A 25,120-nucleotide genomic window follows, 5' to 3' on the forward strand; every position below is an offset into this window, starting at 1 on the left:
ATTCTAGTACACTCTAATTTAGACGCACGCTACTCACTAATGCTTTGAAAAATCAGCCCCGTTGCTTTGAACTGTAGAGCGAAGCCCTTTTCTGTCGCCTTACAGAAATATAAAACATTGAAACACATTTGCCTTCATTGGTGAACACGGCGTTTCTAACTTTAACCAGCCGCTGCTTTAACACATCACTAGCGCCCCAAAGCAACGGCGGAGGCGACAGTTGTTTTGAAAGGATTTGCTCCGATAAGCGCCGGACAAACGCTCGTGACCGCGACGGCCGGGATGTTTGAACCGTTCAAACGGCCTGTACTCGCCCTTATCTGATTCTGTGTGCTTGTCGGCGTTTCAAATTTCGGCCACGCGTGGGAGTTTTCTTCAACCATACTTTTTTCGTGTGAGGAGACCGCACAGCCGCCAAGATTGAGGAACTAGAAGCAGCGGCGCAGGTAAGTTTCTGGGTCGCCCGTGTCATTTTTCAGAGTTGTGCAGGAGTTTGTATATTCTCGTGGTCCTTGTCGCACGTTTTACTACTTACTTTACGTATACGGAACTACATCACTGTGCACGTGAATTCGGTTTCTTGTTGCGACAACCGGTTGCACGCCGCCGCCGCCGGCGCAGCGTCGCTTGTTTACGCGGCTGTCATCTTGAAACTTGATGATGTGCAGTGAGCTAGTCGGATGACGCCCATCGCGTTTCGCGGCCGCTCAGTCGTTCGGAGAAGACGAGGGGCGGTGGTCTTGGGCTTCTGTTTCCGTTGCCGCTTTGTATTCTTACGGTGACATTCGAAGCCCATCGACGCCTTCCTGCGAAGCTGACTCACTCGCGCGAGTTCCTCGTTGCGGTTTCAGCGGGCGCGTTAGTTTTCTCGTGCTAATCGTGCGTTCTCTTTGCGAGGCATGGGTGTTCTGTGTTTGCGAGCTACTTGTTGTGCGTTGATGAAACCAACTGCAGCGGCCCTTGCAGAGCCTCTTCACTCGTGTGAAGGCGCGCCAGAAGACGCCTAGCAAGATGCCTCCGTCGTCACCACGGTCTGCAAAACGCAAGATACAGGACGTGGCCACATCAGAAGCTTCCGCTAGTTCCGGTGAGAGCACTGTTTTTGTTTTGATTCCGTTCCTGCCCCATACACATCGCACTCAGTGCGATGTGCTATAGTGTTATTGGTTTGGCAGCATTCTCGCGAATTACTTGTACTCGTTGTCCTTGGACGCTTAATGCTATTACCTGTGACTTTAACGTAGCCTGCAGGATCAGTCGCGATCCTTTTTGACCTGGTATTTGCCGAAGGTCATCCCTTCAGAAATCTTTAATTGCTTGCATATTGTCAAATTGGTATAACTGGCACTTATGGGCTGCTTATAACTGTAGCTTTGGTCAAGAGACTGCATTCTTTTTCTGTTTACTTTAGACAGCAGTACTATCTTCAAGAAGATTTGTGCAGAAGACCTGGGAAAGAGCCTGGAAACTGATAAGGATAAAGAGAACGACGCGCCCATGCCTTCGTTTGAGCAGAGTGAGTATCGTGCTACCGCGTTTACAATTTGCAATACATGTTTGTAACGTGCACTGTACGAACTGAACATGGAACTGACTATTTCGTTGATTGGCAATTTTCTGTTATGCTCACCAGGTGAGCATTTGATAACGTAATACCCATTATGAAATTATGCGAAATTATACCCATTATGCAATCAAAACCGGTCTGGATCGAAATTCTCGACTGTGATTGGCTTCCTTGTGCAGCTTGCGCAAAGGAACCAATAGCTGATTCCATCCGAATCAGGCTTGATTGTGATCAAAAATGCGCCATGTGACACAAGTAGAACTCGATTACCTTGTAGTCTAGATACTCAGGACCAAGAAACAGCTGTTGTGTACATGGGGGCGAAATGCGAAAACACCTGTGTACTTAGATTTAGGTGCACGTTAAAGAACAGCAGGTGGTCTAAATTTCTGGAGTCCCCCACTATGGCGTGCCTCATAATCAGATCGTGGTTTTGGCACGTAAAACCCCATAATTTAATTTTTAACAACTGTTGTGTACAGAACCGAAGGCCATATGTCAGCATTTTATGTGAAAATGTTGTGGTCTTATCAAAGATTAGTTTTGTACGCTATGCAATGAGGAATGTGTGGTCGTCAAATGTGCATCTAATGTGTTAATGTACTTTGTTAAGTACAAAATGGGCAAAGCCTGTTTGTATTCACTTTTGTGGGGAAAATGAAGTGTGTACCAACACCAATTTATGCATGCCTTGAGTGTATATTTCAAAAGGCAAAGCATAGCATATGTAATGGGTGCCTAAAGTGTTGGCCTAACTGTTTGTTGATTCTTCGTGCCATTTGTGAAAAGTTTAAATGGTGTGCATGCAACACATTCGAATTGGCGAGTGATCACCTTGTTCACAATAGAAATATTTTCAGATTTCCAAAACAATATAAACTAAGTTACTATGCTCTTGATCATTGTGAATGTCTTAATTAGGTGAAACTCGCCGAAGTGCTATGACCAAGTGGAACACATTGGTGTGGACATCCCTGCTAATAAGGATGCAGCTTTATTTTGTAGTCTTTTCTCCTAGAATTCTCCCCTAACAGAAATACTTACCTGAAGTGTATTGTGTGTCATGCATGGACAATAATGCAGGCCTGCCACACACTGCAAGAATCTGTGTGTTGCACACTCAGTCAAGTTTCTACTTGCCCAATTGCTAGAGAGAGAGTAGCCTTATTTCTGAATGGCTCCGAATGGACTTCCCTTTGTTTTCGAGCCACGCACTATTTTGTGGCCGCTTGATTGCATTCTGCCAAACGGAAAAAAATGTCTAGAAATTGATGGGCAACAGGAAAGTTTTTGAAAAATTCCAAACTTTTGTTGATTTTTCTTTTTTTTTCTTGTCATTGTAAATGCAAAAAATTAAACAAAACTCGTACAGCAAATGTAATCTTTACTAAAAATGCCTTATCAGTCAGCCCAGGAACTTTGAGAGCAATGAAAAAAAAATGACTAAAAAATTAATCCTCTCTGAAGTGACATTTTTGCTGCATCTGCAAAAACAAAATGATAGCCAGAAACTGAACATTTTTTTTTTTGGCTGGAAATATGCTACAGAAGCACTTGTCACTATAAGTGAGATCAGTCATGATTTTTCGGAAAAGTCTGAGATGGTTGAGCTCCATGTCTGGCGCGTTTGGTGTGGAATGACCCGAAACAACTTATGGCCCCAGAAATTCTGCTTGATTTTATTCCATACGATTCCAATGCCAAAATGTAAAGGGAAAAGAAACAAGCTTTAGCAATCGAAGACAATGGCTCTGTGTTTGTGGTTGGTATAGTAGTAGTATAGTACAGGGTTCGCACAGCCCCTTGAAATCCTTGAATGTCCTTGATATTGACAGTATAAGTTCAAGGGCCCTTGAAACTACTTGAATACCCGTGGGCTCCTTGTAATCCTTGAAAATCCCGTGGGATTTGTTCCGCTAGAGGAAAATAACGATGTACATCCGCAAGTCATGCTGATATTTAAGGCCCTTTCGCTTACGAATGCCCATGAAAACAAGCTGTGTTGACTAAAGGGCAACATCAGGAAGTTTCGGTTTTAAATCTCGCAGCCCCTACGTCGTCTGGCAACTAATATGCATTGGAAATCCAATCAAATGCGAGACATATCGCTCGCTCGGCTTGCGTATAGTGCCTAGAATATACTCTAGTGTGCCGTCCACCGAGAGTCTCCAACGCGGGACGGTGGCGCGGGCTGTGATGCCTGCCGCCGCGGGCCACCAGACGGCGATGCCTGTCGGCACCATGCTAAATCCTGCGGTGTTCGACTCGCGTTTGTTTGCGATGCGTTGATTGCTACGCGTCGATTGCAATGCTTAGTTCATTTCTCGCCTTGCTGCCGCTTTCGTTGCAGTCTTTTCTTATTGTGAGTGGGTTTTTTGCATCTATGTGTGCACTCGTCTGCCTAAAGAAACTTTGAACAGGTCGCTCGCGATTTTGCCAGAGACGCGGAAAGAAACGGCTCATCTCATTACCCAGCGCGTCCGCAGACCCCGAACGTATTGCGGATTGGGACAAGAACATAAGAGGCAGATCGCCGGGCAAATGGGGAGACTCGCGTCGTGTCTTGCCTGAAGTCCGCCCATGTCTCAGCATGGTCCGGCAGTCTCGAAGTGCAGCGCACCAAGCAGCCGGCGGCGGCAGGCATCACACTCGGTGCTACCGCGACACCCGCTCTCGGCACACTAGTATGTGTCTTTTAGGTACTATAGTCGGGCCGTTTGTCGGCCTCGTGCGCGCCATTTCAGTGAAGTTCGCGTTTGCGTTGTGTGTTTACTTTGACAAGATGCCAGGCGGGAAGTGCAAGTTTCAGCCTGCGTGGCTGCAACATACGGACTATCGTCACTGGGTGAGACCGGAACCAAGCGATCCTTATCGAGCAATGTGCGCATTATGTCAGAAGACGGTCGACATTGCAACGATGGGGGAATCTGCCTTGAAGACCCACCAGAAAGGCGAAAGGCGACGAAGTTTCCGTCGAACAGCCAAAGAAAAAGAAGCGGAGATAACAGCTCTTGAAAGAGAAATTAATGCGAAAATAGGGCTCCTTTCCTAAGTCATGTGAGGAAATAAAATTACGCTAACACTCCTTGAATTCTGCCTTTTTGCATCCTTGAAATCCTTGAAATGTCCTTGAATTTCCAGCCAAATATTGTGTACGAACCCTGATAGTAGCTGATACTGTAAACATCAGTATTCAGTGGCCATAGTTTGTACATGTGGCATGAAGAGTTGGGCATTGTGTTGGAGCAAGTTGCCATTGTTTTTATAGCAGTCATTAGTGTGCTTGTACAAGCCAACTACAAGTAATCTATTCCGGTTGCCCAAATGAGGCTTTGCATGTGCATCATGGGAGCATTGACAAATAGACAGGCAGACCCACTCGACCCCCACCTACCCCTTCTAGTCACCAAACCCCCCCCCCCCCCCCCCCTTCTTATCACCACCCCGCACCAAGTGGAAATTAATCATTGTGGAAAGCAAAAGTGAGTTATAGGATGAAAGATCCACTTTTCAAGGCATTTGGACTTCATTTCTCTATTGATTATTATTTTGTAAAATCAGGCCTGACACAAGTTTTCGGTTGTTTCACACTGTCATAGGCTTAAATGCGTGTCTGTGCAAACACCAGTTTCAAGCTCATCGTGGTGTCTTAGGTGCCAAGCAGAACCATACCTACCTCTCCCAAGTTTTTCGGGAACTTTGTGTACTTGACTTGTTTTAGGATTTTACGAATGTTCCATCAAGTTTTATGAAGAACAAATTCTGTTCACGAGAATGTTTTCTTCATGGGTCCCTGAAGAAGTTTTCTGATGCATGGTAAAAGAATGTACTTGCTTCGAGCAAGTTTGTACAGACAAGTTCCTGAAGCATTTGCAGAAAAAGTAACTGTGACCTGAAAACAATGTGTTGCTTGTCACTATTTGCTGTGCCAAGCCTGTGGTTACTTGTGTGCTGCGTTAAAAGCTGAATCATCTGTAATAAAGAGCTTATGTTTCCCTGAAAAGCATGTGCTCAGGGCAAGCTTTTAAAATGATTTGTGCTATCCCCTCTTCCCCCCTTTTCGATGAGCAATATTTGACGGATTTTAAAGCTCACAGATTGGTGAGCATGCAGGACACAAGACGAGAGACGTGCATGTTCTGCTTGGTGCCTAAGACACCAATGTGGATCTATGCCGACTAACTTAAATTTGAATTCTTCATTTTTAAGTTCACCGGCCACGTAGGCTTTGACGCAGTATTGTGCAAGTTTGTATTTGCTGTGCCTATAATGTATTTTTTTTTGTGTGTTACCTCTATAGTTCCACAAGGCAAACACCCAAAAGTGGAGCTCACTAAGGCGGCTGCCCTGGGGGAAACGAGAGGACACACACACAATGGCACTGGCGCCGACCCATCGGTTGTAACAATGTCAGTGGCGGCAAGGGCTGCCCTATTCGAGAGTGCAATCTCCAAGTCTGGCGGCGATAGTGGCCGGGGCACCCTTCCTCTCAAGAGACCGATTTCGAGACCCCCTCTCAAGCAGTCCTTCTCCACATTGAACGTGGGACGTTCTAACTCTACAAGAAGTGATAGTCCTCGTCTGAATGCTGCTGCCAAGTTTTCTGCCCACTCGGCAGAGGAGCTGAGTGCAGGTCAGTTGGTGCATGCATGGGATGGCTTAATTACTGGCAAGCTGTTTTCGGGGTGCACTGCTGTTTGCGCTTTGCTTATCCTTGCTTATTGTGGTTTCATCACATTATCTTTCACTCCAGTGTGCAAATGTTGATGTACATTTGCTTAGTAGAAAGCTAGATTCAGTTCGACTTACCTGAATTATTGGAAGTGGATATAGGTGCTGCTGTTTTGCATCAATGTGTAGTGATACTGCTATACTGAACAGTGCTTGTCCTGTCTCCTTTATAGTTCACCCGTCAGTTCACTTTGTACTATAATGTGTACTGTGTGGTCCAATTTTGTGCTATGTCTACGAACTGGTGCAATTTTCTTGCCCTGCTTTAGAGTAAAACAGTGTGAAATGTTTCTGCTGCATGTTTGGTAATGTAGAGTGGAGTCTCTTAAGTGGCTTGGGTGTTTCCAGCTGAGGTACAGTAACAAGCTGGCATGGTGTGACATGATAGTGAAAAAATCTATGCAGTTGTCTTACATAATACCGATTGTTGTGTACCCTGACATAAATTACAACCACAAACTTTCGTCTAAAAAGGGGCAATATAAACTCTTGCAATAGGTCATTGTTGGAACATGTAAACATTGTTGGAGCAGTTGGTATTTGCTATAAGAACACTTGTTGAATATTACGGCAGGAGTGCCAGGCTAAAATTCTGTGCACCAGCCTTACTGTAGCTGCTAACACCGGTGAGACTTTGCTGAGCACGTAAGGCTGATCCTTCTGAATCCATGCAGTTCATTCTACAGGTTGCACAAAATTGGCATCAGAAAAAGATTTCCCCAAGAAGTTGGTGATGCAACAGGAATAAACACAGCATGAAGCAGTGAGCAAGCAAACATTTGGGTTTCTGTTAGAGGGCTCTGACCAACGTTACTTTGTTGATCTGCAAGCTGCGTCCTGGAGCACCACGGAAACACTCTTTTCATTGCAAGGCTAGTTTGATTAGATTGAGCTAGTTTGATATTCTATAACAAAGATAGTTGAAGCACAAAATGGAGTTTGGAGAGCAACAGGATACACAGACAAGCACATTACCTGCCATGCACTGGGAAGATCCATCGCATGTACCGTCGCATGATAAATAACTAAGAAAAGTTAAGTGTAGCAAATCCTCTAAGATCAGCGCTGCCATTTGAACAACTCCTTGCCCCTTTGATAGGGAGCTGGAACTGGCCAACATGTGGCTTGGCAGCATGTTACGCATGACCGTCTCCCTGGTGTCTGCGTTGCAGTGGGGAGCACTATAAATACTTCCAGCAGGTGTGGCAGGCCACAGAATGCACAGTGCATCGCTTATGCCAATGACAGCAAATGGTTTCTAAAAGCAGGGCAGAAAACTGATTTTTTTTTAACGGGCCTGAAAACACATTAAATAAAAAAAATTTTTTAATAGGCATTTAACATTTTGCAAAGTGATCAAGGGCAGCAGTACTTGCCACATTTTTTGCCACAGTGTTACCCTTACACAATGTGGCACTAGCTGATGGCCAATGAAAGGGAACAGGCAAATGCCTGTCTATGTGGTTGCTTAACAAACATGCAGTGCCTGTCTGATTATCCTTTTTTTTTTCTTTTTTTCTAAGATATGTTATGGGGTGTCCACAGTATTAGCAGAACCGTTATTTATTCATTCAAATTCATGAATGGGAACATAGACGGAATTTACCATGGATTGAAAAGAATTGCATTTCTCCTCCAGGATTGGAACTAGGGTCCACTGCATAAGTGACATCTGCATTTCCTAAGCTGTTCCAAGTAGATGGCACAGTCATACAGGTGTTTTGCTCTGGTTCATTCTATGCTCAGGTCTCTCGCTACGTTCATGTATGTGACCGACTACACTCAATTCAGTAGAGGGCATGGCATACTGCACACGTGTTTCACTGCACTCACCAGAGGCCACCTGTAGCTGTCTTCATCTGGCAGTATGTGGGGCTCTTGGCAACTACACAGATTATGAGAGGCTCTACTGCATATTGTGCACATAATTTGGCAGACAGTAGACGATGATGCACAGAAGCAAGCTGTTGCTTTTTCCTGCTGTGTACTTTGAGCGAAACTTGAGAAATCTTGTCACATGCTTCTTAGCTTCAAGTTAAAATACCTGCTGTCACTAGTGTCATCTTCTCACTTCCCATTAATACTTCTGTCATGAAATGAAAAGTTTACCGGGTGCGCAATGTATTTGAGAACACTATAAGTCTATTCCTTATTGCCACTAGACACCAGCAAGCTCATGATATCTATCTAGCTGCGTGGCTTCTTGTTGGTTGACCTCTTATCATTCATACTGCGCGGTTTGTTCAAAGATGGAAGTGTACAGGTTGACGCAGGAAGTTAAACGCCATGCAGTCCTCATCACCCTGGCCGCACACCTCAGCGACTTGGAAATTGCCACCTTTCTGAACGTTGTGAAGTCTTTTGTTTACCAGGTGCGGACAGAACTGATGTGTTGTGGCGGTAACGTGGCATCAGTGGCGAAAAGGAAAAAGCGCAATGAGCGGTCAGACGTCGTCAGAACCCCCAATTTTCTCCGGCGGCTGCAAGTCGTCGTGAGTGACGACCCAGGGAAGTCAATGCGGGCCATCGCAAAATAGCTCCAAGTCGCAGAGTCGACTGTCAGGCTCGCAGTGCACGAGGACTTGAGGTATCATTGCAGAGTCATGAGGAGAGGGCAATTCATATCCGATAAAACTTGGGAGAATCGTCTGCTCTGGTCCAAGCGCTTGCTAAGCAAGCTGAAGAGACCTGAGGAGCCGGGAATGCTGTTTTTTTTTTTTTTTTTTCAGATGAAAAGAATGTTGACCAAGACCAAAAAGTTAACTGCCGTAACGACTGGTGGCTGAGGATATGCAAGCGCGGATGAGGTGCCTACAGTGATGCACATAAAATTTCCGTCCTCTGTGATGGTGTTAGCCGTCGTCAAACGAGGGGGTGATGTCAAGCCGGCACTTTTATTGCGATAGCAATTATATGGGCACTTCAACCGGATTTCTGCCGTCGGCGTCGCCGTCAGGTTCCCTATAGATAAAATCTGCGCCGCGCGCCGTATGCCCGAGCGGAAGCGTGCGGGGACGCGCGCTATCACGGAGAGTGAACGCACTCAATCTCCCACGCGCAAGCAAGGAAGCAGGAAGTCAGCGCCGGAGGGAGTGAGGGGGGGGGGGGGGGCGCACTTCTACTCTGCCAACAACCGCGCTCGTCGCTCGTCCGCACTGTCTCTTATCTCCACACGGCTCTGACCTTTATGCGCCGTGCATTCGCCGCTCAGTTTCCGTTGAAGTGATAGACCGCACGTACCTTCGCCCGCTCGCCCGCTGCGGCGTATGCTTGCTGCCAGCGTTTTGACAGTCGTTGTCTGCAGTCATTCAGTGTGATCTATTCGTGTTTGTTTGTGAGCGCTCACACCACGCTTGTTCATTCAGTTAGTAATCGTCGGGCCACATTTTCCAACGCACGCTACACATGCAATGCTGCCCGGATCGGCAGTGCAGCGCTACAGGTGTGTCCCTTCGCACGCGCTGCCCACGGGAAGCGCTTCTCATCAACACCACCGTTTCACACGCGCCTTCTTGTGGTCATCGAGTCTCTCTTCATGTCGGTCTACTTACGCCGCAGCACACCTGCTTACTTAATCAGCTCAATGGCCAACATCTCTATGGACCACTTGATCCGTGCATGCAACAGTTTCCGAAGCCGAATCGAGGTGGTTATTGCTGCGGATGGCGGATTCATTGAGTAATTCTATAAATAAACCATAAAAGTATTTTCCAAAGTTTGGTGAAAATACGTTTTTGCTGGAGATATTCTCTGCCATTGTGTTCTCAAATACCTCGTGCACCCGGTATATGATGCATGGAACTAAAAAAAGAAAAGGAACTCTCATACAACTGTAAAAGATGCAGCAATGCCTCTTTGATGATAGAAGGTATACTAGATGATGTGATCGTTTGCTATACAACTTGCTTTGCTTCACCAGGGTCGAAAGCATATGTTTTGAGCGTCTGCTATTTACAGGTTGTCTAACTTATGCCAGTCCTGAAAAAGTTGCAACAATTGGTGTTTGTCTACATTTTCCATCAACTTTTGGTGCTAGAAGCAGGTCACCAAGAAGTCATATTAGCTTAAAGGAGCCCTGAACCACCCCTCGGGGTATGGTGAAATGCCATAGTCCTCGGGTAGCATACGCTTCTGTGAACATCTCGGCCGAGTTTTGCCGTCACACGCGTTGCGTGGAGCACGCTAGCGGAGCGTGAAGTCGCCTTTCTCTCAAACACTCTTTTCAACCGAAGCCATGTTCCTCACTTTTTCTGGATGTTTCATTTCGTCATATAGCGAGATTCCCATGCGCGGCTGCTATTGGTACCTGTGATTGGCTACGTAGCATAAATAATGTGGCCGTCGCGGGGTGCCGCCACAATTCTACTGGCTAAGCGCACAGCTGCTTGTTAAGGACAACACCGTTTTGCTTACATTGAGCGCGTTGTGGGCAACAAAATCGAAGTCATGGCGTCTACGTTAACATCCAAAATGAAATTTGAACTGCGCGTCATGGTGACATTTAGAAGGCGGAGCATTGTGGCCACGCCCCACTCCGCCGTAGCCTTGCAGTGCAAGGCGATGAAGGAGGAACGGGAGCACAGCGGAGGCCGTGTTTGATTGCCAATATCTCCGTTTCTGCTGAACGCATTGAAACACTTTTTGTGGGAAAGTGTTTCTGAAATAGCCTATTTTCACTTCAAATTCATTTCTCCACTTTGACAAAAAAGTGGTTCAGGGCCCCTTTAAAATTTATTTAGCCACCAAGCTGCGACGATTGACCGCTAGCACATGAAGGACATGAGTGCCATGAAAAATGCAGCTGATCTCTGTAGTCGATTAATGAGAAAAAGTGGCAGTAATAAAGTGCATAATGTGGGCTTCCCGTGCTTTCCTTGTGTGTTCAGAATGTCCCAAACCATTCAATGCCAATTTAAGCCATGCTTTGCCCAATAAAACTTTCATTCAACCAAGAGACAAATCTTCAAACAGCAAATTTATAAGGCATATGGTAATTTTTTTTATTCATTGAACTCTGTATCTGTCCTTTACATTATAAGGGTGGGGCAGAATTTATGGGTCACGGGTGGTGTGTAGCTTATAGGCCTTCTGTTTAGGTGCAATAATACTAAGTCCGAAGCTACAATTGTGCCTTGCTTGGCTCCTCAGAGGTAACATGACACATTCCGTGTCATGTTAAGTCTTCCATCTTTGGAGGCAGCTTGTTAAATTATATTGTAGTTGGGCCAAGCAAAACATTTTGGAATGGGCTCCAAGCTGCTGACTGCTAAATGCTTGTTGCTATCATTTGGCTGTTGAATATGTGGCAGCAATTTTCAAGTGTCCCCTCCTGGCTGTGTATATCAAGTGTGCTATTTTTCATTACCTCGATTAGCAGTGGTGACTCCGCCACCACCTGAGAACAGAGGGAAATCATTTGCTAGACCTGGCACCCCCAAGAAGCCTGAATTGCCAGGTCTTGCTATTATCAAGGAACCTGAAAGCGAAACTGTTGCTACGAAAACAGGTGAGGGCTTGTACCCTGCTTTGGATCTCTTTTAAATGTTCCAAACAACTTTGTCTTAAACTTGGATAAAACCACTGCAATTTGGTGTTGCTTAGCCAATTAAGTTCTTGCTTGTGAGTGTTTTTCTTTTTAATGTAGTAATGGATTTTTTTATGACAAAATGCAAAAAAGAATTAAAACATAGAAATGTAATTACAAAGCTTGTGTGGCAAGGAATAAGCACTTCTTTACAAGAGTGGATGACCAACCTTCATCCTTGGAACGTTCTGAACAAAGGATTGTTTTGAATGATGTTTGTGACAATTCAAGTGTTCCTTCGTAGTTCCCACGCGAACTGCTGGACACCAACAGCAGCAGTATGGTATTGCTCACAAAATTGGAGTTATGACTTGGTGTCATTCAGAACATCGTTTTCATTGTCACTTTGACTATAATCGTTTGATGAACAGAATGCTGCAATTTCAGTGTATTTTTAAGATATGCTGTATTTGTTTTAATTGTGGAGACATTTCGTGTGTCACTCTGGTAAAGTGACACACCAACACTCTAGGAATGGTTACTGCCATTTAGTGAGGAAAATGTCAGGATAAAAGCAATGACGATAAAAGCAATGATATTTAGACCTTTCAACGCTTCTGCTCTTGCATTTTAAGATAATTCTACTGGCATGCGAGTCAAAACTAGAACGCAGAAATTTTGATATTGGCAGGCTGTAAATTATGTACCATCTTGTTGTACATTTGAAAATTACTCATTATCTGCCTTCTTGCTTGTGTGTTGCAGGAAAAGTAAAAAAAATTGTGCATTTTTGTTTTTCTCTGGGTAGAAAGCTTTGTACCTGCGCAATTTCTGCCTACTGACATCAGCTCAGTCTTTTCTAGCTTAGTGACCAGTATGAGCAGTGACCCTTATTATGTGGGTTATAAGGGCTTTGTGTAGCTTTGAGAGGAGCGTTTGAAACCTTAGGCACGATGTGATTATGCTGAATTGGTTGAGCATGGTAAGCAATGCACGTGCTGCACAGTCCAGCCTCTGTGCCGTTTAATATGCTTGCAATGCCTGGACAATGCCTATAAATGCAGTTTTTAATGTCTTTTACTAGAAAAACTGCCCTTACCATTTTGCATACACTTTGAATGGCACACTGTTGCACAAAAAAGATGTAACTAAGGATTTAGGTGTTTTCATTTTGATAGTAACCTAAAATTTTGTTGAAAATGTTAACCACATTGTAAGTACTTCTTTTAGTGTTCTTGGTTTTGTATCCCGAATAACTCATGGGTGGTTTTAGTGATCCTCATTGTTTTATTCAGTTGTTTCAATCTTTGGTTGTTTGTAAATTTTGAATATTGTTCAATAGTATGGAATAGCATTGGTGGTGTTCTTCAGGGAAAAAAATGTAATAAGTGCAATGCAGAGTTATTAGTATACTTTTTGATAGTTTCATAGGTCGTTCATATTATTACAGTTACATTGGAGTTCTTGATAGGTACAACCTGAAAACATTGAATTGGCGATGAAAAGTTCGTGACTTCGTATTTTTGCAGAGGCGCGCATTACTGAATGTACATTTTTGCTTCAATCTATTTGTTTTTGTTTCCCGGAAAGGCTAGGTGGAAACATTTGTGTGGAGGAAATAAAATTAGTAACCTGAGTCGCATAATTCATCTGCAATGTTTAATTAACAGTGTGTATAACAGTGACAATGCTGACATTTTCATAAATAATATCTGCATATTTAAAAAAATACTATTGAATTATTTTTCCAAGTTATATGTACTTTGTGCATGTTGTGTCTATTTTGTTATATGTATTTTGTTTATGATGATAACTTTTTGTCTTTCTCTTTATTGTGCACCAAATTAGAAGGCTTTTGCATGCTGTTTTGGGGAACATAATAAAGGATTCAGCTCAAAAGGGAAAGTTGCAGAAAGAGAAATGCAGCTTCAGCACTTTGTCTTATAGGCATGCTTTACTTGTAGAGCATTGCCATCAGTGGCATGCATATAGGCATCAGCATGTCGTCGTGCACACATACTGAAAGCTTGATGAATTTGGTGTCGCGCTTTAATTGAGAGCGCCTTTATCATCATGGTTTGTTGTGCTTTCCTGCAGACACAAAAGAAAGTGGCGGGGCTGCGAATACTGACAATGCTGAAACACTTCCTGATGCTTCAGTGGGACTCCCATCTGGTAAGTTAGATCCTTGTTGAGGCTGCGTTAATGAATTTCGAGCCTTAACATGGACCAGTTCCTGGCCCAGTGATATGTTGCAGCAAGGTATAAGACAGCCATTCAGTAACTAGAATATATGCAGCAGAATCTTGGTGATACGATCCAACCTGGTACGAATTTCAGTACGATACGAATTTTGCAAAAGTCCCGTCCCAAATCTATTAGCTTACAACGTGCTAAATTTCAAATGTTTTGAACCACTTTTTGTGCCACAGCGGATGGTACGAAAAATCGAGCCACTGCGTGATCCCCGGCGCGCCAGTAGCACCAGATGACTGGCTATTGTCAGGCCGGCAAAGTTGCCACACTGATGTGCCGAACACATTCTTCTTGCCGGGATGCCCTTCTTTGTCCCTCCTCCTTGACTCAACAGACTCCATCCCCGTGCCTCCCCCGTCTAAAAAAATTGTTTTTTTGATTTGTACACTATCTTGCGACTTGTCGCCTGTTTTCAAATGCCTTGCAGCTTTATCAGGAGCTGGCAGTCGCACATGACCCAACCTTGCCTGGTCAGCAAGATCGGCGGCATTCGCTTCTATGGGTAGCTCTCTGTATTCCACACCTTTTGTCGTCTTCGGCGCCCGATGGCGATCCACAACTTTTCTACCTTTGCACCCATCACATCCCACGATACGAAGTCGCTTCGCTGCCGCAAAGAAGAGTAAACAGATTCCCTTATCTAGTCAAGTCATGTCCTTATCACCATCGGGCAGCAGCTAGGATGTATCACTGAAAAAAAAAAGAAATAGAAATAACCAGGCAGATCTTGAAATGTCAGCTTACGGGACACGTGAAGTGTGCAGCTTGCTGCTGCCAAATGTGCAGAACAAGCACCCCAGTGATTCAAATTCACATCAGTGATTCAAATTCACATAAGACAACAGGAGTGCTCCCTGCGTGCCATGTGACTGCAGTAAGGAATTATGACGCTAGTTTTCCCTTTTCGTGCTCACTTTTTTTGGCAGTGGTGTATTTCTGCATGGCGAAATACAGTGCATTGGCTCTCTGATTTCGTGTTTACGGCAATATCGATATGATGGCGTGGTGTCAACGGAAAGCTGCGCTCGTGTGATAGCTTCTCCCAAAACCCGATTTTCTTCCTGATTTCAAGGACAACACACTAAGAATGTTCAATCTTAAATTCTGCTGCGTATTCCTTTCAAATATTTCAGCATGAGATAAAGGAATGTCCTAGGATTGGGTAAAAGAAAAATTACTCGGGAGTTACAAATTCTGATCAAATCGTCCATTTTATGGCTGCATCTCCTAATTTCCCCAATTTTTTTTTATGTTATTGGGTGATACGAATTGTGGCGCTAACTGGGATATTCGTATCATTGAATTTTACTGTATATGCTTGACTACTGCAAGCTCCCGTAGCAGTGGAAAATGAATCTCTAAGACAATTACACTGTGTGAAATGTTAATTAAAGGGACCCTTAAACGATTTTGATGATGTTGTACAAAGGTACTGAGTTGTTATGGTAGGTCCTTCTGATCATTATGTGTGACACATTTAAGCGCTCCACATAAAGCATTTAATTTGTTATAAGTTTTTAAAAACGTGCATTACCACTGACTGCAGCGGCACTGCTCCTCCGAGTTTGAGCTGCCCCCTTACAATCCGCCTTTTTCATGGCCCGACGGCGCATGCGCCCGGCCCTGGTGGATTAGTCACGAAACGTTCTGGAAGGGTCGCGCGTGCGGCTGTGCGCCCCGAAAAAAAAAGCACTAGGACGCACGCTACTGCCAACTCGTGAAGTGTACAGCGTTGAAACTCCGCTGGTAGTTCGACGTCGGTGCGGTACTAAAAGCGTGCGTAGCGTAAGACTGGCTTTGGTACTTCGACGGGCTTTCTTGTCGACGGCACCGATAAAATCACTGTGCGTCCATCGTTCGTCCGAACCCTGCGCGATAGGCCGTCGAACCAATAACACGATAGCCGCAACGCCTTCGTTGGTGTATATAAATAATCGTGCTCAAAGTGACCTAAAACATGCCTACGAAGTTGAAAGGTTGAAATGCGCAAGCTTCGACCCTTTCAAGCCGTGCACATGAAGTTTGAGCCAATGTTGATCCTGTTGAGCGAAGGTTAGGCCTGGCGCCGTCGAGTTCTTGCACCCGCTATACCGGCGGACCTGTACTGAAAAGTAAGCAAGTTAGGACGAAGGAAACTGCTTTTATAGTTCAGTTCTGGCCTTAGCGATTTGAAATAAACTACTCTTCGCTTCGCATGGCGCGTACACAATAAGCTGCAAGCGGCGACACAGCGCTGTGCCCAACGGCTGTGCCAACATCTGTACGTCACCATTCCCGTATGCTGTCGCTCATATTCGCAACGTAGATGGGTAGGTTTGTACGTGTTGTCATGCTGACACATTTCTTAATTCCCGAGATGTACTGTTTATCTCTGCGTCAAACGCGAAACAAGAGATGGTACATTCGGCACAGCAGCATAAAAAACTGCTTCGGCTCAGTTATATAGCAACAGTGTCAGCGATGGCATCTGCGTTTTTGCGGTAGAGCAACACGGCCATTAAATGAGCGCTTATGTGAGCACAATTTTCTCTAATAATGCTTTATGACACGCGAAAACTAAGTATGATGATGTTAAAGAAAAGCGAGAATCAGTAATAAATTATCAGCCCGATATTTGTAACTGGATCACAGTCGCTGTTGAGTAGCTCATGCGCTCATACTGACTCGTCTCATGGGGGAATAACGCGGCTCATGTGAGCAGGAATGTGTGTAATTATTCGATGTTTTGACATTTTTTTTTTTTCATATCAGCGATGCACCTTTTCCCCAATTTTGACGCTAACAACGATCTGTGGCTATAGATGTTGATGTAAACAAGTGCAATGCTTTGCTAAATCCGACGTGGAAGGCTGCGTGCTCGAAAACTTATTTATGCAAAATGTCTAAAGAATGTGCAAAAAGAATAAAAAAAAAACGAGGTGCAAGTGCAGGAGTCAGCGACAAAGAAGTCCAAAGCAGCCGCGCCGGCAGAGGGAACTCAGTGTATCTTTATAGGCCACACTATAAACAAAACAGCGCTATAACACCTGCTCACCCTATATATATAGTTGGTGAGTGCTACGTGGCTTCCAGGAACGACATGCTGCCCCGCATAAGCCATTAGTAATTATTCGGATCCACGAAATGCACAACCGATGCGCACTCAGCAAGGGCACAGGTTCACAAAACTGGCAAAAGCCCCGGCACCCTTCCAAAACGTTTCCGGCAGCATGCGGCAGAGGGCAGCACAAGAAAATGAAAAAGGCGGATTGACATATGTACTTAGCATAATTGACGTCATTTGGACGAGCTATCTGATTAGCTACCCATGTTGCGTCATTGGTAATTTTTGCAACTTTATGGTGAACAAATGTCATTCATAGTAGTTGGAATGTTGGCTAACTTGTCTTTATAAAAGAAAAATAAACTAGAGAATACACGACAGTGTATCACTACACTCAAGTACTTCAGGCACACAGCAAGTGTCGTCTGCTTGTGTTACAACATGCTCTGTGTTGACGCGAGCTGTGTGGTCAGTGTTGGTCTCTAGCTTTCTTTTCGTGAGCACTATGGATCACCCTTGTTACACTGTGGGCTGCAAATCTAGTGATTTGCGACATGTCCAGCTGCGACACCGTGCCCCTCTGCAAGGCAACATGCGAGTGGAGTGGCTACAGTGCATCAGGCTGTTGGTATCTGATCGGTGCGAGGATCTTCGCCAGGATCTACGAATTTGCGGCAGTCACTTCACTCCATCTGGAGAATTACTACCACAATAGAGAGTTTAAGCGTGTCCGGTATTTCGGTAAATGCAGGTGGACTGGGCGCTTTGCCAGATGGGTGGAGGCACAAACGTGAGCGGCTTGCAGGTTGCCAACTACCTGGTGGCACAGAGCTCAACCAAAAAAACACAGATGATATAGAAGTAACCAAGTGTATTCTAATTTGACACTGGTGTAAATTTTTGGCAGCAGTGTAATCAGGAATGTGTTGTCTTTTTAGATGTTTAAAAAGTTTTACACATGGTTACAACAGTATTAGCTCTGTGTTTGGCTGGTTCAGCTCTGTGCCACCAGGTGGCTGGCACCATGCAGGCTGCTTAGTCTGCTTACATTTACGCTAAAGCTCCTTCATCACAGCGGTAGTAGTATTGAGGATCATTGGATTACGCCTCCGCCCATCCGTCAAAGCGTTCAGCTCGACCCGCGTTTATCAGAATACCGGACATGCACTGCGCTGTGACAGAAGGGTCACAACCAGGGTGTAAGGAACGAAATGTTTTCCGGTTTTAGTTTTGTTCCAGTGAAGAGTTCTGTTCCGGTTCTGCTCCGGAACAAGAAAAAAAAAAGTGATCCATAACGGTTCATAAACGGTTCTGGTTCGCATGCAAACATTTTCGAAGCAAAGCAATGATAAAAACATAGTATTTATATTTTTCAATAATTTCAGAATAACTTTCTTAATATTTGTTTCTCAATATATTTCTCGAATATTTTTCTCAATTTGTCTATGGGCGCGGTAACCGTATTGCGCGTGGCTTGATACAGTAGGGCGATAGTGATGCGGCTGATGACCAGAGCTTGCACTAGTCGTCTCGTCCTCGGTGAGGCCGTCGGTGCTTCGCGCTATTCGGGCTATTATGAATTCTGAGGTCATGCTCAGTGCCTTGAGTCAAGGCACTCAGCATGATCTCAGAAGCAGCATGTCATTGAGTGTACTCACCGAAATGCGAGACCGCTGTTCTCATAAAACAAACTTAAAAGAACATAAACGAACAATAAAGTTTCGGTAACAAAACGTTTACTCATAGAAAATGAATCGATAAGCTCTTGAGCGCACTAGCTCTGGCTTTTGCTATGATACCGATCTGCTAGTGCACCGAGCGGTGCGCTTAGATTCGTGCCCGAGATACACGCTTGTGCGGACCCTGAGATATGCGCTGAATATGACATTACCTGATGTCGGTTGTTGAGGATTGCAGACTTTCCTTTGAACCGAAAACTGATGAAAAATATTTCTTTTTCACTCCGAAACAAAATACAGTGTAGACCGCTTATAACGTAAGTCGCCGGAGTCGGGAATATCCGCACTATAAGCGGTACCGCACTATAACCAAAGCAACAATTTTCAAGGCCCACACATATGCAAAACATGTGCATCGAGACACCACGCGTATGCGACAGTCGAGGAATGCGGCTAGAACGTTTGCATTCAATTTACAGTTGAATTTCGTTAATTCGAACCAAATCACGCGGCGGCGCCTCTGACCGGCATTGCTCCGGCACCGCCATAGAGTAAAAGCTTAGGAGAGACCCCTCAATGTCGCGCGTGAACAAAACAAAAAAAGAAAAAGAAAGAAAAAAAAAAACCGGCGGAAATTTCACCTTCTCTCAAATGGCAAGGTCGCCGATTCTGCGTTGCGCCGGAACATGCGTGTACGTGCCGACGTCTCAGCCACGCTACCGTAGCCACGCATAGAAAATGGCAGTGAACCCTTCTTTCTCCTTTATGCTTCCTCTACTTTCTAGTAACATATTGACCTTGCACGCTGCGGCTACGGCGCAGAGGGAAGCAGCGGCGCTGTCCCAGGCCGGCCAACGAAACTGCCCACGCCGGCAAACGACTGCTTCCCGATAACGGCAGAAAACGAAACTTCGGGGAGCTGGCGCTGGGCCGGCTGGAGCGGCGGCGCCTGCACGGTGGCGAGCGCGCACGGTGACAGTCGAAAGTGAGAGAGCTACGAGGGAGGGCGTGGGGAGCCACCGAAGCGGCGGAGTTGCCAAGGCGAAATCCGCTTCCCTGCTGCCCTCCTCCCTCACATTCCACGGTCTCCGCGTGCGCCCTTCGCCGTGATGTGCCGGCGCCGCCCGCTCCCTGAAGTTTCGTTTATTGCCGTTATCGTGAAGCGAGCGTTGGATGGCGTTGGCAGTTTCGCGGCCCACGCTCGCTATGCGCGCCGTGATATTTCACGACTCGCACTCAAAATTCTGGTTTCAGCCTCACTGGCTGTTCGTTCGCACCACGTGCCCTTCTGCTCCACTTCGTCTCTTTCTTCCTCGAGCACTCTTTGGGGCGCCCGTTTGAGGGGAGCGTTCACCGTCTCTGCTGACTTTCGTACTCCCAGGCAGCTGCACTATAAGCGGTATTTCGTTTCTCGCAACTCACTATAAGCGATAAGTGTATACATGGAGTGCTATGGGAAAATTAACGGGAGTCTGAAAAGACCGCACTATATCCGGTCTTGCACTATAAGAGGTTACGTTATAAGTGGTCTATACCGTAATAATGTTTCGGTTACGTTTTCATTCTGGTGAAAAATATTGCTTTTTATCGTTTTCCGTTTTTGTTTTTGTTCCGTTCCTACACACTGCTCACAGCACACGCTGCTTCGATAGCTCTAGCTTGGCATCGATGCCAAGCGGCTAGTGGAGAGGTTTTGCGCGGTGGCTCCTAGACAACGGAAGTAGACGACACGGTGCCACATCATGATGCACAGCTAGTGAAGATGGAGCTTAGCCCCGATTGCTCGGCGAATGAGTTGAGGAAAAAAAAGCATGGCTAGGGAGGAGGGTAACTTGTAATCTTTCGTAGCTTTCTTACAATGAAACGCTTCACTTGATCTGTGGTGCGAATGTTTTACTGTAGCTGTACCTTAGGGGTTTACAAAATTTATCCAAACTGTTTGAAGGACCCTCTAATAATGGAAGAAAATGCAGTTTTTGGCCTAATGCCTTTGTTATTCATTAGGGGATAATTTGTACAATACTGCTGCCTCTCGCCCACTTGTTCTGTTTTGCTTTCTTGTTGGCATTCTGGCACTTCATTTAAGTCAAACAGTGTACAGCTGTGTTTGAATAGATTAGCTTAATGCAAATCTGCAAAAATATGGGGGCATCATATTTTTACGGGGAAGCACACTAGGGAAACTATTTACAAGGTGTATTTACAAGGGGTAGCAAGCACTGGCCAACATGGACGCCAACCGACATCAAACAAGGCACGTCGTCGTCTTCAGATCAGCCAGAGGCCCCCTATGGGTATGTCCAACTACATTGAAGTGTCAACAACATCTTTGAAGAGCACGTAGCAGGACCCCCGGTGGCAGAAGTGCTGGCCTGGCGCCACTAAGGACCCACAGCAGAGGAAGGGTGGTAATGCTTGAGTCTCGAACCTGGACGACGTCGCTGGACAACGGAACAGAAGATGTAGCCGAACTGGCGGACACAATCTCGTACGGTATGGGCCCGTGTAGCGAGGAAGGAGCTTTTCAGAAAGGCCCACATATCAGGAGGGGTCCAAAGTAACACGAGGGTACCTGTAGCAAAAGGTTCGTCATGGTGTCGCTGGTCGTAAAGGCACTTCTGATTTTCTTAGGAAGCAGCAAGTCTACTATGGGTTATCTGCTGCACGTAATCAGCCCGGGCAAGGGCGTCGCCTGCATATTTGCTAGTTGAAGTTGCAGGGGGAAGAAGAAATGTGTCCAACGGTAAAGTTGGTTCACGTCCGAACAAAACGTAAAATAGAGAGTATCCAGCAGTGTTGGCTGGAAAGAATTATATTGGAATGTCACGTATGGCAGTGCAAGGTCCCAATCATGGTGGTCAGCCGACATGTACTTGGAAAGCATATCTGTTAAGGTTCAATTCAAGCGCTCGGTGAGCCTGTTTATCTGGGGATGGTAGGACGTCGTGATCTTGTTCTGTGTGTAGCAGCAGCGCAGGATATTGTTGATGACTTTCGATGGGTAGGTACGGCCTCGGTCAGTCAGCATTTGATGTGGGGCACCGTGTACTAAAATTGTATCACTAAGGAGAAAGTTCGCTGCGTCTGTAGCACTGCTCGTCGCCAGCGCTCGTGTCATCGCGTAGCGCGTCGTGTAATCAGTAGCGACGGCAACCCATTTATTTCCCGAAGCAGACAAAGGGTCCGAGAAGGCCCAAATCGACACGAAGAAGGGCTCAAGTGGGACGTAGATGGTTTGAAGATACCCAGCAGAAAGCGCTGAGTTTTGTTCAGCGTTGACATAGCTCCCAGGCGCCGACATAACGCCGCACGGAACGGGCCAGGCCAATAGAAGCAATGGCGCATGCGGTCATGTGTGCGAGTAACACCAAGGTTGCCAGTGGTTGGGGCGTCGTGAAGCTCACGAAGAACTGTGGAGCGCAGGTGTGATGGCATAACTAGGAGAAGGGCAGTACCGTCAGGGTACACGTTACGCTGATATAAGGTACCTCCACCAAATAAATGTTACATGGAAGCAGAGCAGGGAAACTATTTGCAAGGTGTATTTACAAAGGGTAGCAAGCACTGGCCAACATGGAAGCCAGCCGACGTCAAACAAGGCACGTCGTCATCTTCGGATCAGCCAGAGGCCACTTATGGGTACATCCCACTATATTGAAGTGTCAACATCATCTTCTAGGAGCATGTAGCAATATTCGTGTCAGGAATGCTTCTATACAGTCGAGCCCGACTATATCGAACCCGTTTATATCAAATTATCCCGTATATCGAACAATTTCTAAGCACGGTAAATTTACATTGAGAATATATAGCAAAAGTTACTGTTACATCGAACGAAAATAGCAACGACAACCGATATATCAAACTCCATATGCCTCAAAAGTGCCCCAGCCAGTTGGCTTTCCCTCGCGGTGGCGGGGAAAACTGCCGGCGCCACTCTAGAAAAAGTGGTTTAGACCCGGCTGTGCACGGGCGAACACCCCCTGCAAAAAATGATCCTGGCCTGCTCGCAGCGCTTACAGCCAATCAGAGGTCGTCGTGCTTTCTCCGAGGCGCGGAAGCGGTACAAGTGAGCGCCATTTTTTCTTTCTTTATGCTTGTGTGCCTGCTGCTGCCTCTTTTCCTCGAGTCCTCATTCAGCGTGGTCTGTGCATGATGTCGCCATCATGGGCCAGCTACAAGATGAGGACTACGTTGCAGACATCGTGCCGACCACGAGCCAAAGCGACAGCAATATGGAAATTGATGATGGCCCGTTGCCTACATCCTCCGAAGTGATTAGTGCACTTGCGTTGGTCCGGCGCTATTGCGTGAATATATAAGCTTGCGGCCTCAGCTGCTCCGACTCGTTGGACAACGTGGAGGCGTGCGTGCTGTCGCAAGTCGCGAAGTCGTTGAAACAGAAGAAAATCCTGGACTATTTTGTTCCAAAGTAGGGCACGCAAGTAAGCCACCATATTAATAAAGTACTTATTGGTATGTGTCTTTGCGTCATCAAATCTATAGCGGGCCTATATCGAATTATGCCATATATCGAACTAATGAATGTTTTTTGGCTAGTTCGATATACCCGAGTTCGACTGTATTATTGAGATAGCAATTATATGGACACTCCAAAGCAGATTTCTGCCGTCGGCGTCGTCGGCGCCCTCGCCGTCGCCGTGAGGTTCCGTATGACGTCAATGGAGATGAAATCGTCGCCGCGCGCCGCCGAACACTGTATGTGTGAGTGAAAGGGCGCGAGGGACGCGCGCTTTCACGGGAAGTGAACGCATGGCGGAGAACAAACGGGCGTTCTGTGCCGTGCTCCCTTAAGGGCTGCAGAAGTAGGCGTCTCTTTCCTCCTTTACAATCACCATATCTGTAGAGCAAACGCGCCTTCTTCTGACGCACGAAAGGCCATGGGGGGAGGGGGAGGGAAGGGAGGCGACGTTTAGCTGCGGCACCAAGTGCCTATTTATATCAGAGGCTCTGACAACACTCACCAACGCCGCACGCATTTTGTGCGAACGCGGGCAAAACGCCGACGGCGTCGACAGCAGTTCTGCGTGTTGCCGGTGCTGCTGCATGCCCAAGTTTATACAGCTGATAAAGCTACTATCATTACTCCGTATAGCTCTCTACAAATTTGCTATCGCAATTGATGCTTCGCCTTTCAGGTGAAACTGCGACAACTTTTTTCATTTACCTAGCTACTCTGCTTTTTATTATTCCGCAACACTTGCTGGCGGCGAATTTGAATTAATGAGGCTTTTTTTTTATTTGAATGCTTGGCAGTTATCTAAGAGTGGCATTGTGCTTTTTTCACTAGCTCTGTCTTGTGTGCTTCCTGGTGTTGTAGGTGGTGACTGTGAGGATGCAGATGATTCAGTTTTTGAAAATGGCTCACTTTCCCTTTCGCACAAGGAAGCTGACATCGCACCCGAGGTATTGGTGAGCTTGTTGTTTTATTTATTCTTTCTAAACTGCAGATAGCTATTTGCATCTTTGTGCTTTGATATCTGCTAGAAAGAGAATGCTGCAGTGACTCACCAGCTATGTTGTGCTGGGCACGAGGTCACGGAATCGCATCCCAGCTGCAGTTGCAAGTCTGTTGGGGGAAGAATGCAAAAATGCACAAGAACTTGTATTTAGATGCAAGTTAAAACAATTCTAAATACACCCCCCCTCCCCTCTTTTTTGGGGGCCAATATCAGTCTGAAGTTCCCCACTACGACATCTTTCATAGCCTACTGTCTACCCGCCGTGGTTGCTCAGTGGCTATGGTGTTGGGCTGCTGAGCACGAGGTCGCGGGATCGAATCCCGGCCACGGCGGCTGCATTTCGATGGGGGCGAAATACGAAAACACCCGTGTGCTTAGATTTAGGTGCATGTTAAAGAACCCCAGGTGGTCCAAATTTACGGAGTCCCCCACTACGGCGTGCCTCATAATCGGAACTGGTTTTGGCACGTAAAACCCCATAATTTAATTTAGCCTACTGTGTGGCTTCGAAATGTTGAACCAGATTAGTTGTCTTCCAGAAAGATGCAAACTAGGCTCAATGTAGGAGTGCTGTCCTTAATTGCTGCCTCTCCTTTACGCTTCAAGGGGTAGCGTATTATAAAAGCAGGAATGCGTGTGGAGAAATTTGGACATTGTGAATAGGGAGCAGAGCACATAAAAAAAGCACGATTAGTTAAGATTGAATCAAGAATGTTCTTATAATCTGAGCGGTGCCTTAACATTGCTTCACTCAACGACAGATAATTGCTGCCACGATTGTCACTTTATTGCTGTCTGTGTGAAGGGTATTAACAGGGCAGTTTACAGCGAAATAAA

The 25,120-nt window shown here is 45.8% G+C and overlaps 1 protein-coding gene across 5 annotated transcripts in view; it reads left to right on the top strand.

Annotated features, from left to right (window-relative positions):
- Nucleotides 1-239: 239 nt before the first annotated feature.
- Nucleotides 240-25,120, top strand: part of LOC119441730 (anillin-like) — a 75,086-nt gene continuing 50,205 nt past the window's right edge. The window contains exons 1-7 of one of the 5 annotated variants that reach the window (XM_037706337.2): nucleotides 240-446; nucleotides 967-1,087; nucleotides 1,412-1,516; nucleotides 5,868-6,200; nucleotides 11,673-11,804; nucleotides 13,920-13,997; nucleotides 24,142-24,233. In XM_037706337.2, the coding sequence (XP_037562265.1) occupies nucleotides 1,012-1,087; nucleotides 1,412-1,516; nucleotides 5,868-6,200; nucleotides 11,673-11,804; nucleotides 13,920-13,997; nucleotides 24,142-24,233 (816 nt within the window). In that variant the 5' untranslated portion in view covers nucleotides 240-446; nucleotides 967-1,011. The remainder of the gene's footprint in view (nucleotides 447-966; nucleotides 1,088-1,411; nucleotides 1,517-5,867; nucleotides 6,201-11,672; nucleotides 11,805-13,919; nucleotides 13,998-24,141; nucleotides 24,234-25,120) is intronic. The other 4 variants (XM_037706332.2, XM_037706336.2, XM_037706334.2 and 1 more) reach the window with 4 other exon arrangements.

Source organism: Dermacentor silvarum, chromosome 2 (genome assembly GCF_013339745.2).
Source record: "Dermacentor silvarum isolate Dsil-2018 chromosome 2, BIME_Dsil_1.4, whole genome shotgun sequence".
Taxonomy (NCBI): Eukaryota; Metazoa; Arthropoda; class Arachnida; order Ixodida; family Ixodidae; genus Dermacentor; species Dermacentor silvarum.